Source organism: Branchiostoma lanceolatum, chromosome 6, assembly GCF_035083965.1.
Source record: "Branchiostoma lanceolatum isolate klBraLanc5 chromosome 6, klBraLanc5.hap2, whole genome shotgun sequence".
Taxonomy (NCBI): domain Eukaryota; kingdom Metazoa; phylum Chordata; class Leptocardii; order Amphioxiformes; family Branchiostomatidae; genus Branchiostoma; species Branchiostoma lanceolatum.
The window spans coordinates 17949566-17963768 of record NC_089727.1 but is presented as its reverse complement, the minus strand read 5'-3'; the positions used below and the strand labels follow the sequence as shown (position 1 = coordinate 17963768).

At 39.7% G+C, this 14203-nt stretch overlaps 1 protein-coding gene across 1 annotated transcript in view; it reads left to right on the top strand.

Annotated features, from left to right (window-relative positions):
* The window catches only part of LOC136437536 (apolipoprotein(a)-like), a 47276-nt gene extending 33988 nt beyond the window's left edge, over positions 1-13288 (top strand). The window contains exons 8-10 of the mRNA XM_066432151.1: positions 1481-1723; positions 8755-8997; positions 13095-13288. Coding sequence (XP_066288248.1) covers positions 1481-1723; positions 8755-8997; positions 13095-13288 — 680 coding nt within the window. The remainder of the gene's footprint in view (positions 1-1480; positions 1724-8754; positions 8998-13094) is intronic.
* The last annotated feature ends 915 nt before the right edge of the window (positions 13289-14203 follow it).

Sequence of the window (14203 nt, the reverse complement as noted above, 5' to 3'; positions counted from 1 at the left end):
CGTGCGCCTGCATAGTACTCGCCATCTGTGGCATAATTCTCTCCGGTAAGATACCATGGTTTTGTCTCCAAGTTTTATACAGTTTACGCCTATTACCTAACCTAGGCACAAGACTGGGTATATACGGGCCCACGCGCCGCGCCTCTCGGCTGCCAAAGAGCCGGCTGCCGCCTACATAACTAAGCCTGTCCCGGGGAATTTTACCGGGGCCAGAGAGATTAGCCTCGGCAAAATCCCCGGAGTGTGTTGGATAGCTGGGCGGGAGGCAGAGCGTACAGTGCCGAGCAATATCTGGCTTAGTTTCGCTAAAAAAAACTGCTACCAGGTTATTGTCAAATGTATATTAGAAAAGAAGAATAAATCTACCTAACATTTCTGCTGGGACTATTCCAGTGGGTTTCTAGGCCTGAAATAACGAATTTGAATGAATGACAGAATTAGCTGTCAAATATGTTACCATAGTATATACATTTTTGTAACAGTCAGCCGTTGGTAGATATATGATTCAGTTTTAATTCTTAACTTCAAAAAGTTGGAATAGACACGATAACTCTCAATACACTTCGTCATAGATTTTAAGAAATTCTGAATATCTTGACCCTTTCCCATTTCAAACTGACTTTTGATACTCATACAAGTGGATAAAATTTTGAAACTGATGTTTCTAACAGCATCCGCTATCTTTCGTAAGTGACTAAGGAAACATCTGTCCGAACCAGGTTTTGTACCAAAGCTCTGAATAGATATATATTTCTAATGAAGTGAACTTAGTAAAGACAATTTCAGATGGTTCAAATCACTTAATCACTTAATACTTCGTACGTGTTTTCGACTGTTTTCTGGTAATTGCACTCTGTTCTTCAGGCATAAGTCCGAAAGGTTGGCCAGGTGAAAATGAGCATGCGCAGACTACAGCAACGCCCCCACCTTTCGGCGGTTTACACTTCAGCAGCGCCACCTACCGAGATCAACCCTCTCTACAGACAACAACAAACTGGGTTAAAAGCACTTTGCAGCCATCAACGTATGGACCCACCAAAACTGTAAACAAAGCAGGTTCTTGTTTTCTCAAACCTCTTTCAATATATTTGAAAATAAAGACCACTTCGTTTCTTCAAATCTAGGTAGGTCGACAAAATCTTAAGCTAAAGCTAACAAAATAGATCATTGCTTCTCGTAGTTTTTCATCAAAAGTATATTTCCAAGAGTGCAGTACCATCATGGATCACTTGTCTACATCTCTACATCTCATAGATGAAAAACTCTTCTTGCATTTTATTGTGTTTTATTGTGTGTATATATATTTGGATGATCATATTTCTACATTGACGGCATCATATTCCAATTACAAAATGAAGGGTAATAAGAAGCCATTTTTTGTCGCTTGGCGATCTCCCCCTAGTAGAATGGGTGTGGGGGAGTTATTATGATTCATAACTACTAGTAACTGATATGCAAATCAAACCCCTTCACTCTGCAGTCTGCATGGGAAAGCCTGACGGGTCTGACTACCGCGGGAACCTCTCCGTCACCAGGACCGGGAAGACTTGTCAGCGGTGGGACGTAGACTTTCCACATGATCGCCGTTACCGACCAGACGAGTATCCTGAGTTGGTGGAGAACTACTGCCGTAACCCAGGGGTCGATGAAGCATTCTTGTGGTGCTACACAACGGACCCTAGCACCCGGTGGCAGTACTGCAACAACCCGGCTTGCCCTTTTCGTAAGAGACTCGAAATTCACATTTTTAGTCTCCTCGTTTCAAACTCCTTTGAATAAATCATATTAGTTGATCACCGTTTCCACCTAAATAACTGACGTTGTGCAAAGTATGACAGTTTTATCATAACAAAGATGGCTACTGGCTACCGTTTTATTTTCGATTATGCAGATGAGGTCTTCTTTGCATAATCTACATTCAACGACACATAAGCTCACAAAACTTCAAAACGCCACAAGTATGAAACTGCCGCAATGTACCAATATGGAATCATATAGTAGTTTCCTATCAATTATGCAAATTAGGTCTTCATTTGTATATTTTTATCTATCGACATTCCTCTCTTCCTTCGTTACAAATGTTACATGTTGAAATATTCCTATCATGCAATGGGGCGGGTTTATGAAATGTCCTCATCAACTATGCAGATTGGATTCTGATTTGCATAATTGCCATTTGATTATACCAAGAATCTTTTTTAAAGCTATCTACATACTAAAATCGGATTAAAAGCTATCTACATACTAAAGTCATGATGATTCGTCAGCCCCTTCTTGTTTCAGTATATTTTCTGATTTATTATTCAAATGAGGTCTTCATTTGCATAATTCATTATATCTATCAATATTTCTCTCGGTTATATATGTCATATATTTGAGTGTTCTACCATGAGATGCAACAGACGTAAAACCTTTCCGCAAATGCTCATTTACATCCTGTGTATCTAACTATGCACATCATTATCATTCATATGGTATCTGCATACCCCGAATCATCACCATTCCCTTCGTGAGTTACTCTCTTTCAAAGGCTGAAACAAAATCTGCTCCAGTATTTTTTTTAAAAAGGCACTAGTTGGCCAAATCCTACACAACTCATTTTCTGCCCCAAGAGGTATCTACAACGGGATGTCTAGAACACGAGAGAACGATAGTTCTTAGATCTAACTGCATTTTTGTATTTCAGCAATCTTGGAGAAGTGGCGGGACGATGGCCGATGTGGTGAGGATTTTCCTGCTCGAGACGTGACTCCTGGCGAATGTTGGCCGTATGGCACCAAACCCTAGCCTGTTGCTCTGGCCACGGGTGGTGCGGCATGAGCCACTGTTCTTGTGATGCTTGCGTTGACTACAGAGACGGACAAAACGAATAGATTCCAAACTGTGTTATCTCACATAATGGTAAATTAGGGGATTTCATTCTTGTGGCATTTGAAATTAAGTAGATGTGGACATTATCAGACATATATTATGAAAATGGGGGCTTCATTTACATAGTGGAAAATGGTACAATAACGTTCTTTGCTGAGGTAAGACTTTCATACTTTAAACAACTTGTGATATTTGGGTCGGAGAAGATTATCAACTGACATAATTCATGCAAATGAGGTCCTCATTTGCATAATTAATGGCAAACATTTATTTTTATGTAGTTTAGTCTTGTGTTTTGTTCACGCCTTCAAATGTAGTTTAGATGTAGACGTCTCAATGTGCTTTGTGAAAGTTTGCATTGAATTTTGTTTGTTGTTCAGTTCCCAGGGCTAACCCTTTGCTAATAGCATTCGGCTAGTTTGGTAGCCCTGTCTGTACTCTCTTTTTACAGCCAAATAGATAAATCAAATCAAATCAGCAACTCTGCGGATTTTTCGCCAATTAACCTTGCGGTCACACTGACGTGCGACGCAAAATATACATGACCTCTAAAAACAAAATGGCCGCGCCCAGAATGTCACATTCTTAAATACAAAAACTAATTAAACACAATGTTACTACTGAATTAAAAGGCAATGTACAATGATTAAGATACAACAAAAAATATTTGCAGTGATCACGCCCATTCTCGCCATGTTGCCAATTGTGCTTTTCTTAGAATTTGGCGAATGTCTGTTGTAAACAGGCGCAGCTCAATGAGATGCCAGATCATGAGAACACCATTTGAGCCTTTTCCAAATTCAGTGAGATGATAGTTTGTGTCAGCACCGCTCAGATTGTCAATGAATGTGTACGTTTATCAAGTAGCGAGCACCTTTGAAGTTGTTGTATGTCTAAATTTGGCATTATACTGATATGAATAAGACCACGAAAAGAGAACTTAAAGAAGGGGTACCGGTACGTAGAACGAACACTAGCTATCTGTGAAAGGACTGTGTGAATGTAGACTTTTGCAGGATTTTTCGTTTAGATTTTATCTTAGTAGAGTAGAAACAGCAAATTCTGACGCTGAGCCTTTCTACACATTTACAACTGTTTTACACCCCCTTTCCGCTAGGCGGCGATCACTGACCAATCGAATAGCGAATAACATTGGATTTGTGTGAGCCTTGATTTCATGCAAGATGTAAAAGCATGATTGGAAGACAACAACAAAACACACAAACATTTAAAAATTCGTTCTTTATCTATGAAATTCGTTGAGTGATCTGTCAGATCTTTGTTCGCTCATCAGTGGTCACAGCCTCTATTGGAAGGGAAGTGTGATTTAATTAACAGATTATATTCTCAGTTCATTTGCCAACTTGGAGGCGAAAGTATATGTATATCAACTTGTTTTTTGCAATTAGTGCACTGAATATGGAATTCAATAAATGTACTTCTCTTTGTCAATTTTTGAAATTGTACTTCGTCTTTTAAAATTTAGATTTGCTGTAAAAAATACACGAAAATGAACGAAACTTTGGAAGTCTCTGTAGTTGTCATGATATAGAGTGAAGTTCATGTATATGTCGTTAGGGGGCATAGCTTCATGGGTCCCACTACTTTGTTGGTCAACTCCATGTTCTATTAGGCCGTATCATATGCGTACTATTTGCATATCGTAGAAAGGAATTGTTGCAGAACAAATGTAACACAAGTTGTCAAAAAGGTTTCTTCTATAATTGTGTTTTTGTGAAATGTTAAGATTAAGTCCAAAGAAACCTAAAGGTCTGGAAACAAGTCCGGACCAGAAAAAACAGAAGCTATCTACAAAAGGTTACAGAGAATTGACAACACACACCAACACAACACCCGTCTTGCCCATGGAGGGGGTTTCAAACTGCCAAAACCCAGAACCACCTCAGCTACCAGAACCTTTCTGTACAGATGTATAAAATCATATAACACTTTTCCACAACACATCAAAGCATCCGCACCTTCACTGTTTAAAAAATTCCTAAAAGAAGACTGATTACACAAAAGTACACAGCTAAGCCATTACAATACTGGTGGTAGCTGAACGTATGCACATATGTATTTCAAGTTGACCTCTGACCTCTCATGCTCTTTTTTCTGCATCACATTTGATTTTGTTCATTACTCTCTATTATTTGTATCTGCTTTGTTCCATGTATTTTGATTTTAATGTATTTAATATGAATGGACTCCAGGAAGAATAGTGTAAGATTTATAATGATTAAACAGTAATGGAGATCCGAATAAAACAACAAACGACAACAACTTGCAAAATAATATCTCTCGCTTATATTCTACTTTTTGTTCTAAACTACTATCGTAAACCTTCCTCATATCCTGAAATTTAATAGTATTCTCAATACAAAAACATTGCTGTTGTGTTTATTACTGAACATTTGTGTTTACTACTGACTGTATATAATTTTGCATGTATAGCTTTCAAAATTAAAAGAAGCACTAAAAAAATCAAAAGCCGCAGACAGTTGCATACTGAAAAAGGGTAGAAATTACCAAAACTGTGCTGGGACCCGCGCGGAACCCAAGGTGACATATCGATCAATCCAGGAAGGTATACTGGAGGCATAAAAATTGGTTTCGCTGTCGCGAACATGTAACTATCTGTTCTTACATATTAATATTAAAGATTTCCTGTTATTACCTTCGTCGAGAAGGTTATGCAGAGGGTAGCGTTTGTGGGTGGGTGTGTGGGTTTGTGTGTAGTGGCACAGCATAACTCGAGAATGCCTTGATGGATTGTCTTGGTATTTATTATGTTGGTAGGTTTTGATGAGACCTAAAAACGATTAGATTTTGGGGCCCCTAGCGGCTTCTTACGGTACTGCAGCGGAACTTCCTGTTTTGATATCTCGTTATGAATATTAATAACCTCGTGGAAACGCGGGGGGAAAGACCACAAAAGACCGAAATATAAGCCCGACCGATACATCTGCTTGGAGATCAGAAAACACGGTAGTACACAGCTGGTTTGGTGTACCACCATGTACAGTACTTTGAAGTCTTATGTAACGTCTCTCTCCTCGAGTGTTGTGAGGGACCGGCAAAATCTGCATTGTCGCGCAGCAGACGTATTTCCTCTCCGCCGGAAAAAAATCCACACGGTGTCTGTTGAGACCGTGAGGTTGTCGTCATTTTTTGTCTTGAAACTCACTGTAATTTTTGTTTTTTGAACGATTCTGGATCTATTGCTGAAGCTGTATTGTCAAGAACAGGGATGAATGGAATGCGAGGACTGTTGGCGTGCGCCTGCGTAGTACTCGCCATCTGTGGCATAATTCTCTCCGGTAAGATACCATGGTTTTGTCTCCAAGTTTTATACAGTTTGCACCTATTAACTTAACAAGGCACAAGACAGGTATATGCCCGCGCGCCGCGCCTCTCGGCTGCCAAAGAGCCGCTTGCCGCCTACATAACTAAGCCTGTCCGGAGAATTTTACCGGGGCCCGCGAGATTAGCCTCGGCAAAGTCCCCGGAGTGTGCTGGATAGCTGGGCGGGAGGCAGAGCGTCACAGTGCCGAGCAATATCTGGCTTAGTTTCGCTAAAAAAAACTGCTACCAGGTTATTGTCAAATGTATATTAGAAAAGAAGAATAAATCTACCTTACATTTCTGCTGGGACTATTCCAGTGGGTCTCTATACCTGAAATAACGAATTTGAATGAATGACAGAATCAGCTATCAAATATGTTACCATAGTATATACATTTTTGTAACATTCAGCCGTTGGTAGATATATGATTATGTTTAGCCATACCTAGTATGGCTCAACATATTGTTTTTGTTCACGTTCTTCTTCTTCTTCTCCTTCTTCTGCCAAATCGTCAAATTGATTCAACTCTGCCATTTTTTAATCAACCGACCTGAAATTTGGCATGGAGGTAAAGAAGGCAAATACCCTCATGCGATCTTTTCATTTTTTTGAAACAGGCCTGAAAATCATTTTTATTGAGGTTTTTTGGGGCATTTTTAGGCAAAAATTACATTTTGGTCTCCTGTGGCCTGGTTTTACAAGCAAATGACCTGACATTCGGTACAAGGGCGTCTTGAACATGTCCCTACAGGATTTCAATCACAATTCTGGTGTACATCACTTCAAAATGCTTCATTTTGGGGACTTTTGGACCCATTTCAGACCAAAAACAGGCCAAAAGTGGTATCCCCGTTCCATGTTCTATTTGCTGCTGGCCAAAGAATCCATGTTCTATCTAAGGATCCCCGCGTTCCATTTGCGACTGGCCAAAGAACACGTGTTCTATTTAGGTTACCTGAGGTCATATTGCAGGAACACACGAAAGACCTTGGAAGTAAGAAGCTCTTGGGGTCTCGCAGAACTTGTAGAGAGAATTGTTTTGCACGGGTGATTTTGGAACAGTCAATTTATGCATCGGGAGGGAGATTGGCGAAGTATGATGCTCTCGCAAATATTGACTTTCTACATGCAGTTAATATTTTGATTTGCCCAGGTGTTATTTTGGGACAGCACACTTCTTGCATGGGGAGGAGTATGGCTAAACATGCTGTATTTGCTCAGGGGCAAATGGCGGCCTTTCTAGTTCAGTTTTAATTCTTAACTTCAAAAAGTTGGAATAAACACGATAACTCTCAATACACTTCGTCATTGGTTGGATTTGAAGAAATTCTGTATATCTTGACCCCTTTCCCATTTCATACTGACTTTTGATACTCATGCAAGTGGATAAAATTTTGAAGCTGATGTTTCTAACAGCATCCGCTGTCTTTCGTAAGTGACTAAGGAAACACCTGGCAGATTTTAAACCAAAACTATGAATAGATATATATTTCTAATGAAGTGAAGACAATTTCAGATGGTTCAAATCGCTTTATCACTTAATACTTCGTACGTGTTGTCGACTGTTTTCTGGTAATGGCACTCTGTTCTTCAGGCATAAGTCCGAAAGATTGGCCAGATGAAAACGAGCATGCGCAGACTACAGCAACGCCCCCACCTTTCGGCGGTTTACACTTCAGCAGCGCCGCCTACCGAGATCAAACCTCTCTACAGACAACGACAAACTGGGTTAAAAGCACTTTGCAGCCATCAACGTATGGACCCACTACTAAAACTGTGAACAAAGCAGGTTGTTGTTTTCTCAAACCTCTTTCAATATATTTGAAAATAAAGACCACTTCGTTTCATCAAATCTAGGTAGGTCGACAAAATCTTAAGGTAAAGCTAACAAAATAGATCATTGCTTCTCGTAGTTTTTCATCAAAAGTATATTTCCAAGACTGCAGTACCATCATGGATCACTAGTCAGCGCTTCAGTACAACTAAGTTGCTAAAGACTTAAAGGCAGGCTAAAGTTACTTTCGTAAAGCATACTGCAGTATGTTAAATATACCACTAAGACCAGTTCTGACTTGTTTTATACTAGTCCATCACAGATTAGCGTTTTTGCAACATTTGAAATTCGCGGGGTGGTGATGTAATACTGGCGATGTCCAAAGACCTTTGACCTTTGTGACGTCAGCTTCCGAGTCGGCCACACCTGCACCATAGGAATTGCTCCAGACGCCATTCCTCCGACTCGGAATCTGACGTCACAAAGGTCAAAGGTCTTTACATTATTGGCATTCTGTCAGATGTCTACATCTCTACATCTCATAGATGAAAAAAATCTTCTGGTGTTTTGTTGTGTTTTATTGTGTGTATATTTTTGGATGATCATATTTCTACATTGACGGCATCATATTCCAATTACAAAATGAAGGGTAACAAGAAGTCAATTTTTGTCGCTTGGCGATCTCCCCCTAGTAGCATGGGTGTGGGGGAGTTATTATAATTCATAACTACTAGTAACTGATATGCAAATCAAACCTCTGCAGGCTGCACGGGAAAGCCTGACGGGTCTGACTACCGCGGAAACCTCTCCGTCACCAGGAGCGGGAAGACTTGTCAGCGGTGGGACGTAGACTTTCCACATCGTCGCAATTACCGACCAGAGGAGTATCCTGAGTTGGTGGAGAACTACTGCCGTAACCCAGGGGTCGATGAAGCATTCTTGTGGTGCTACACAACGGACCCTAGCACCCGGTGGCAGTACTGCAGCAACCTTGCTTGCCCTTTTCGTAAGAGACTCGAAATTCACATTTCTAGTCTCCTCGTTTCAAACTCCTTTGAATAAATCATATTAGTTGATCACCGTTTCCACCTAAATAACTGACGTTGTGCAAAGTATGACAGTTTTATCATAACAAAGATGGCTACTGGCTACCGTTTTATTTTCGATTATGCAACTGAGGTCCTCTTTGCATAATCTATATTCAACGACACATAACTTCACAAAACTTCAAAACGCCACAAGTATGAAACTGCCGTAATCTAACAATATGGAATCATAGTAGTTTCTCATCAATTATGCAAATTAGGTCTTCATTTGCATATTTTTATCTATCAACATTCCTCACTTCCTTCGTTACAAATGTTACATGTTGAAATATTCCTATCATGCAATGGGGCGGGTTTATGAAATTTCCTCATCAACTATGCAGATTGGATTCTGATTTGCATAATTGGAATTTGATTATACCAAGCATCACTTTTAAAGCTATCTACATACTAAAATCAGCTTAAAAGCTATCTACATACTAAAGTCATGATGATTCGTCAGCCCCTTCTTGTTTCAGTATATTTTCTGATTTGTTATTCAAATGGGGTCTTCATTTGCATAATTCATGATATCTATCAATATTTCTCTCGGTTATATATGTCATATATTTGAGTGTTCTATCATGAGATGCAACAGACGTAAAACCTTTCCGCAAATGCTCATTTATATCATGTGTATCTAACTATGCACATCATTATCATTCATATGGTATCTACATACCCCGAATCATCACCATTCCCTTCGTGAGTTACTCTCTTTCAAGCTGAAACAAAATCTGCTCCAGCATTTTTTTTTTAAAGGCACTAGTTGCAATTGGCCAAATCCTACACAACTTATTTTCTGCCCCAAGAGCTATCTACAACGGGATGTCTAGAACACGAGAGAACGTACTTCATTTTTGTATTTCAGCAATCTTGGAGAAGTGGCGGGACGATGGCCGATGTGGTGAGGATTTTCCTGCTCGAGACGCGACTCCTGGCGAATGTTGGCCGTATGGCACCAAACCCTGTTGCTCTGGCCACGGGTGGTGCGGCATGAGCGACCACTGTTCTTGCCATGGTTGCGTCGACTACAGAGACGGACAAAACGAATAGATTCCAAACTGTGTTATCTCACATAATGGTAAATTATGGGGATTTCATTCTTGTGGCATTTGGAAATTAAGTAGATGTGGACATTATCAGACATATATTATGAAAATGGCGGCCTCATTTACATAGTGGAAAATGGTACAATAGCCTTCCTCGCACATTATTGGTAAGACTTTCATACTTTGAACAACTTGTGATATTTGGCTAGAGAAGATTATAAACTGACATAATTCATGCAAATAAGGTCTTTATTTGCATGATTAATGGCAAACATTTATTTTTATGTAGTTTAGTCTTGTGCTTTGTAAGACTTTTGATACTTTGAACAACTTGTGATATTTGGGTAGAGAAGATTATCAACTGACATAATTCATGCAAATGAGGTCCTTATTTGCATAATTAATGGCAAACATTTATTTTTATGTACTTTATTCTTGTGTTTTGTGCACGCCTTCAAATATATTTTAGATGTAGACGTCTTAATGTGCTTTGTGAAAGTTTGTATTGAATTTTGTATGTTGTTCATTTACCAGGGATAACCCTTTGCTAATAGCCTTCGGCTAGTTGGGTAGCCCTGGCTGTACTCTATTTTTACAGCCAAATAGAGAAATCAAATCAAATCAGCAACTCTGCGAATTTTTCGCCAATCTACCTTGCGGTCACACTGACGTGCGACGCAAAATATACGTGACCTCTAAAAACAAAATGGCCGCGCCCGGAATGTTGATACGCGCCGTTTTGAGTATGTCAAGACATGGTCACGGAAAAAGTTAATAGGGCAGTCAAAATAGGTCAGATCAAGCATACAAATGTGACTCAGATACCGTGACAAGTTCACCAATCTCCCGTAGTGCTTCAGAGGAATCAGACTTTTGTGAGAAACGAGATTTTTTGAGTCAAACTTGACCTATTTTTCGCTGGTTTCGCCATTGTTTCAACCCCAAATACGCACCTAATGGGGGTTTCGCGGCACCCGTTATAGGGTTACGAGACCACTGTCTTATCCGATATATACAAATATAGCTACTTAAAAAGCTGCAAATGTCTTCACATTAATTGAGCAACATTCTCACAAGGGGGCAGCTGTAGATATACGGAGAGTGCTGTAGATATATGAAGGAAAAACCTGTAGATTGGGGGAGAAGACTGGAGAATGAAAGAGACGCATGGAGAAAGCTGGAAACAGATGGAGAAAGCTGGAGAATGATGGACAAAGCTGTAGAATTTGGGAGAATACTGGAGGATGCAGAAGTGAAGTGAAGTGAACTTTATTGCTCAACAATCGTACATGGTACAATGTATGGCATGAAATCAACAAACTGTTCTACAAGGCTAATCTATCCTACAATTCTAAGTACAAAGTATTTTCGAAACCAGTGTATTTGTTACAATATATATTCATGTATGGGTAATTCTGTCTCGCTTTTCGAATGATTTATGGAGAAATTGACATATGTACATGGATATAGGAGTCGGACATGACAACAGTACATAGAAAATATCGCTCTGTGTACCAGATAGGGTGAAGTTTGTCTTAGTAGTAATAGCCTGTAAAAGCATATCTCTCTCTTTGCTATAAGTTGGACAATTCATCACAAAGTGGAATTCATCTTCAACACTTCCATTACATGTTGGACACAATCTCTGAGTGGCTGGTGTGTTGTGGTGTCGACCCTTTTCAACTTCTAAGCAATGTGCACTGATTCTCAGCTTTGTTATGCTATTTGCAAACAGTTTATTATGAATTGATGTGAGATATGTTTCCATGCCAAAGTGCTTTTTGATTTTAGAATATGCGTGTAGTTTACTGGAATATCTAAGTTGTTCCCTCCAGCCAGAGAGAAATGAGTCTTTCAGACGTTCTTTAAATATGATTCCAAAATAATTGGCATTAACTGCGGGGTTAAGCCAAACATTTTGGAACCCATGTCTACATAATATATCTTGAACGTGAGTAGCCCAGTCATGTTCTTCTTCGACTGAAGTGTCGTATGCTTTTTTAACAATCCTGTCATTAGGTGAATTCTTCAATCTTAGCCAGTATTTAATCAACTGTGTTTGACTGTCAATGAACAACGGAAATACGCCCAATTCACCCCTTACGGCGGCATTTATAGAACTTTTTGGAACACGTAGTATAATTTTGCAAAAATTTAAAAGTACATATTCCAAGTCAAGAATTTCATAGGAAATTTTTGGTTGATCTAGTGTGACATTCTGGTTCCTTAACAGAGTGTCTCATGATATAGAACCATGGAGAAAGCTGAAGAATGAAGGATAAACCTGTAGTTTTGGGGAGAATACTGGAGAATGATAGATGGAACCATGGAGAAGGTAGGAGTGAAGAGAAAACCTGTAGATTTTGGGAGAATCGCAGAGCTAGAGAATGATAGAGACGCATGGAGGAAGCTGGAGACAGGCGGAGAGAGCTTTTTCTTCATTCTGCAGCGTTCTCCGTCTGTCTCCAGCTTTCTCCATTTTTTTCTCCATGATTCTCCCGAAGTCTTTCCTTCATTCTTCATTCTCCCTCTGACTCCAGCTTATTCCTCCATTCTGCAGCACTCTCCGCATATATATAGCTACCCCCTTGTGAGAATGTTGCTCAATAAATGTGCAGCTTTTCAAGTAGTTATATTTGCATATATCGGATAAGACAACGATCCCATAACCTGGTGCCGCGAAACCCCCATTTGGTGCGTATTTGGGGTTGAAAACTATAGCGAAACCATACAAAACCCGGTGGAAAATTGGTCAACTCTGACTCGACAAATCTCGTTTCTCATAAATGTCTGATTCCTCTGATGTACTGTAGGAGATTAGTCAACTTGTCACGATAACGGAGACACCTTTATATGCTTGATCTGACCTATTTTGACTGCACTATTGATTTTTTCCCCTGACCATGTCTTGATACTCAAAACGGCGCGTATCACAGTCACATTCTTAAATACAATAAAAAAACCAGAAAGGCAAGGTGTGGAGATGTTCAAACGGAACTTTCGAAAGCAACATGTCTTCTCCGAGAAGCAACCCACCTGGGGGTACCAGGAATTCATACCATGGCACGAGGTGTGTGATCCGCTGAAGGGATATATCAAGGACGACAAGATCGTGCTGGAGGCTTACGTGAAGGCAGGCGCTCCACGCATTCTCGCTTGAGACTGGAAGAATCAAGCTAGCTGTACACATCAGTGTGATGGCAGATGTGCACAGCAGCCGCTGTGTGTAAGATTTGGCAAACATGTCTACCAAATACTAGCCAGTTCACATTTAAAGGAGTCCTAAACTCCAGAGGGGGGCGTTTTTTTCCAATAGATGATAATCTTAGGAAGTAGAAATGAATACTTTTTACAGTATACGATAATGTATCCACTAGTCCCGTGTACATCAAAAAGCATTGAGTATTCTACTAAATTCCCCAGGTGACCCTCTATTTTCTGATCAATTAAATTAAACAGCCTCAGCCTCATAATGGCTTGATACAATGTGCCTGACAAGGCTTGACAAAAGTTAGGTTACAAAAAGAATTTCTGGGGCGATAAGAAAAAAATCGAAAATGGGCGATAAGAAAAAATCGAAAATAAGTTGAAGGCCCCTGACTGCCCTGAGACATACATTGTTAATCAACACATTCAAACATGGTGTCAAGCATGGTCTAGACAATACATTTTTTTATGCATTTAAAGGGGCCTTAACCTTTGACTTTTGGCATGTGCAGTTCAAACTGTGAACTGGCTTATAATTATAGGTAAGAAACTGGATATGACCAATGTGTGTATTACTGGAAGTCAAAGGATCAACATATCATACCATTCATATAGTATTGTAGAAATGGAAAGAAAAGTATGCTATAGGATTTTGAAGAGAAATTATTTTGCCCAAGAATATTGACAGATTATATATAGTGAAGAAGAAAAAAGGTGCCAACATGAAAAACTGTACTGTTTTCACGCCTCCATTTACCTCTACAAGTGAGAACTAAACCAATTGCCAAGAAAAACTACTACTACTACTACTACTAGTAGTACTCTCTTGGTATGTGGACACAGATATTGTTGCAGTTCATGTCTGAAG